The 3991-nt window shown below is 34.0% G+C and overlaps 1 protein-coding gene across 1 annotated transcript; it reads left to right on the plus strand.

Moving 5' to 3' along the window:
- The first annotated feature begins 1126 nt into the window (after positions 1-1126).
- LOC145047034 (uncharacterized) lies at positions 1127-3496 on the plus strand. Its single transcript, XM_078995280.1, has 2 exons — positions 1127-2248; positions 3047-3496. The coding sequence occupies exons 1-2, from the start codon at positions 1127-1129 to the stop codon at positions 3494-3496; spliced, it is 1572 nt and encodes a 523-aa protein (XP_078851406.1).
- Positions 3497-3991: the final 495 nt, after the last annotated feature.

A 3991-nucleotide genomic window follows, 5' to 3' on the forward strand; every position in this document is an offset into this window, starting at 1 on the left:
AATAATAATATGTCAATCAAATATTTATAAGAGAGGGTTTATTATGTTATAAGTTAGAATATGCAGCGTGTTGTGAGAAAGTTTTGTACAGGTTATGCACGCGGATCCCAGTGTCGGATCTTTGTTGTATCCGGGTTGGACCGGAGTATAAAGGTGAAGAGATGCTTATGGATTAGATTATTCGTCATTCCAATTTTTAGATCAGAGTATTAGGGTTTCATAATATCTAATCTCTCTCACTAGTTCATTCTGTGTTATTGATCTTTGTTCATTGTAATCTGGTTGTAATATACATATAGTATACGATAATCAGTAGAATAGTTTGTGTGTTCATATTTGAGAGTAGAATAGGTTATTGTAGTGAGTTTTCTGATGTAAATACATGAAAAACCTTCTGTTTCTTTGTTATCAAATGATATAAGAAATGAAGATGTTGGGAATGATTTGGTTGTCATTTTTTTATCATGGTATCAGAGATGTAAGGTTGAGGTTTTTTGATCTCGTTATTTCGATCAGATCTCGTTATTCCGATTGCTTTTTCAGAGTTCTTATCAACCGATCAGTAAAAGGTATTAATCACTACTCTTTGTTTTGAACCCGCTTTTGATTTTTGTGTTCTATTTGTTTAGGGTTTCTTTGTAATACCCTATTGATTGTTGAATCTGGTTATCAAGATCCTGGTACTACTAGTTGTTGTTTGAATTGTGCAGGCTCGTGAGGATCGGTGTGGATCGAAATTTCTACGACGATCTGTATCGAAACGTTAAAGCTAGATCGATTAATCCCTTATCTGAAATAACTCTCGTGGGGTCGGATTTCATCACCGATAAACCCTCGTAGAGAACGGGTTTAAGGAGTCGATCTTATAAAACAATCTGGACTAGTGCACTGTGAGGTTTCTTGTTCTTTTTTATCTGATTCTTAGCTGTACTTGTGTGACATCTTGATGTCTTGAGTACACTGGTTGTTTGTTTGTCTCTATTTTTTGTGTTGATCATAACCTTTGATCTTGTTTGAACTTGGTGTTGACTGCCTTGGGCCCCGGCATACTGTGGTGACCATCTGGGCACTAAGTCAGCACTCTTGTTTTTTTTTGGTGTGTTCTTGTTATTTCTTTTGATCTATAATGACTGATATACCAGAAGGTAGTGGGTCTACCAAAGAAAAAGATCCCACTACCCCAATTGATTTTGATGATCCATTGTATATCCATCCATCGGATAATGCTGTAACCTCTATCATTACTATTAAACTCTTTGGAAATGAGAACTATCGCCTATGGCGTAGTGCAATGATAAGAGGACTAAAAGCTAGAAATAAGCTAGGGTTTGTAGATGGTACACTTACTCTTAATAACACTGAGTCATCTAAGTCTTCTAAATGGGAACGTGTCAATGTTGTCGTTTGCAATTGGATTTTAGGGTCAATATCTGAGTCAATTTATGCTAGTCATGTATATTCTGATAAAGCTGAGGATATTTGGAATGAATTTTTTGAGATCTATAACAAAGCTGATGGATCCATAATATTTAATATTCATCAGCAAATCAATACCTTAAAACAAAATGGTTCTCCTCTTTCAGATTACTATAATAAACTTGATTCGTTATGGAAAGAATTTGATGGTTTAACTAGCTTAACAGAGTTTGTATGTGAGGCTGCTACCAAACTAAGTGATCATTCTAAACTAATGAAATTAATGCAATTTCTTAGTGGTCTTGATGATACTTATAATCAAGTTAAAAGTCATATTCTTTTATTGGAACCACTACCAAATGTTAAATCTGCTTTTTCTATTTTATCAAGAGAAGAGTCTCTTCAAAAACATGGTTCTTTAGGGGTTTCCAGTTATTTTAAAACTCAAGTGTCAGCTTTCAATAGTAAAACAAATGAATTTAAGAGATCACAGGATCAAAATAGGTCTAGAAACCAGTTGCAATGTAAAAATGGTGGTATTAAAGGTCATTCTATTGACGGATGCTATAAATTGATTGGTTATCCAAAGGATTTTAAATCCAGAAACAAGAATAATAATCAGAAAACTGGAACTTTCTCTATGAATTCTTCTTCTGTTGGGTCTAATAATGTTGGTTCTACTGTTGGGTCTAATAATGTTGGTTCTAATGTTCATTCTGAGTCTATTCATAATAGTGGAATTCACTATCTCACTAGTGAACAATATAATAAATTTCTTCGTTTGATAAATGAGAAGTCTTCCAGTGAGAATGTTACTGCAGCTGGTAATATGGCATGTACATCCTTCTTTCACTATTGTAACTCTTTTTCTAGTTTTGATAGTTCTCAAAGTTGGATTATTAACTCAGGGGCAAATCAACATATGGTTTCTTCTGAGTCCTAACTTAGAGATGCAGTGAGTGTGTCAGGTCTTAATCTTTTTGTAAAGCATCCAAATGGGTCATCTGCTCCTATAAATAAAATAGGAAATCTTCAGCTGTCTTCATGTATCACCTTGTTTGATATCTTTGTTGTACCTGATTTTAATGTTAATCTTGTGTCTGTACATAAGTTGTGCAAAGATAGTAGATGTGAGGTTGTATTTTCTGAAAATAATTGCAAAATCTAGGATTCACTATCAAAGGAGATGGTCGAGAGTGGTAGGGAATCTGGGGGGCTGTACTATCTTGACTGTGTCCCCTCATGTAACTCTACTAATTCTTCTAATACTAGATGTTATGTTTCTAAACTTACTTGGCACAATAGGCTTGGTCACCCAGTTGATCAAGCTCTAGGATCTTTGAAAGAAAAATTAAAATTTGGTAGTGAATCACTTCCACCCTGTGATGTTTGCTATAAGGCTAAACAAACAAGGGAATCATTTCCCCATAGTCAACATACTTCTACTATAATTGGTGAATTAGTTCATTTAGATGTCTGGGGACCGTATAGATTTGCTTCAGTTGAAGGTTTTAAATATTTTCTGACTATTGAGGATGATTTTTCTAGGGCAACTTGGGTTTTTCTTTTAAAATCAAAAAGTGAAGTTTTTTGTTGTTTTAAATCTTTTGTAAATATCCTTCAAACTCAGTTTAATGTAAAAGTTAAAATGACTCGATCTGATAATGGAACTGAGTTTGTTAATAATCAAATGAATTATTTTTGTATTGAAAATGGGATTTTACACCAAACTTCCTATGCTTACACTCCACAACAAAATGGAGTTGTGGAGAGAAAGCATAGACATATTCTTAATGTAGCACGTTCGCTTCTTTTTCAATCAGGAATTCCTGTTAAATATTGGAGTGATGCTATTTTAACTTCAGTTTTTTTAATCAATAGGATGCATTCTTCTGTTTTAAATGGGTTGTCTCCCTATGAGTTAGTTTTTAAAAGGGCACCTAATTTTGATCATCTTAGAGTTTTTGGTTGTTTATGCTTTGCTGTTAAACTTAATGTGAGTGATAAATTTTCTGAACGTGCTGAGACATGCATTTTACTAGGATACTCAGCTGATAAAAAGGCTTATAAGGGTTCTTAGTCTTGATACTAATTCATCTTTTGTAACCAGGGATGTGAAATTTTATGAGTCCGTCTTTCCATTTAGACTAAAATCAACTTCTGTTGATAAAATGAAAAGTGTTTCAGGCCCTAGTGATCCTTTTTCCTATGATGATTTTGACACTAATGATTATCAAAATGATTCTATTAATCCAGATGAATTAAGAATTGAGTCCCAGTTGGATGGTGTTGATGCAGCCATTGACTTGGATGATGTTAGTAATGAGACTATTAACCGAAGTGGCGAGGCAGTTGTGCCTTATGCTGGGTTCTCTGTTCCTTCTTCTTCTAGTGTGTCTGAGGAAGACAGTCAGTCTCATTTTTTGCCTTCAATTGAACAATCTTTGGGTCCCTCTAGGTCTAGACGTAAGTTGAGAATGCTTATTAAGTTTGTTGATTATGTGGTAAAATGTAAATATAAGTATGGTATTGAAAGAACTGTGAATTATTCTTATCTTAATTCTAAAACTAAATG

This window comes from Lactuca saligna, chromosome 5 (assembly GCF_052625555.1).
Source record: "Lactuca saligna cultivar CGN05327 chromosome 5, ASM5262555v1, whole genome shotgun sequence".
NCBI classification, from domain to species: Eukaryota; Viridiplantae; Streptophyta; class Magnoliopsida; order Asterales; family Asteraceae; genus Lactuca; species Lactuca saligna.

Coding starts and splice junctions, on each gene's coding strand:
- LOC145047034 (XM_078995280.1), top strand. CDS start 1,127: ATGACTGATATACCAGAAGGTAGTGGGTCTACCAAAGAAAAAGATCCC. Junction 2,249..3,046: donor TTACTGCAGCTGGTAATATG/GCATGTACATCC, acceptor CTTCAAACTCAG/TTTAATGTAAAAGTTAAAAT.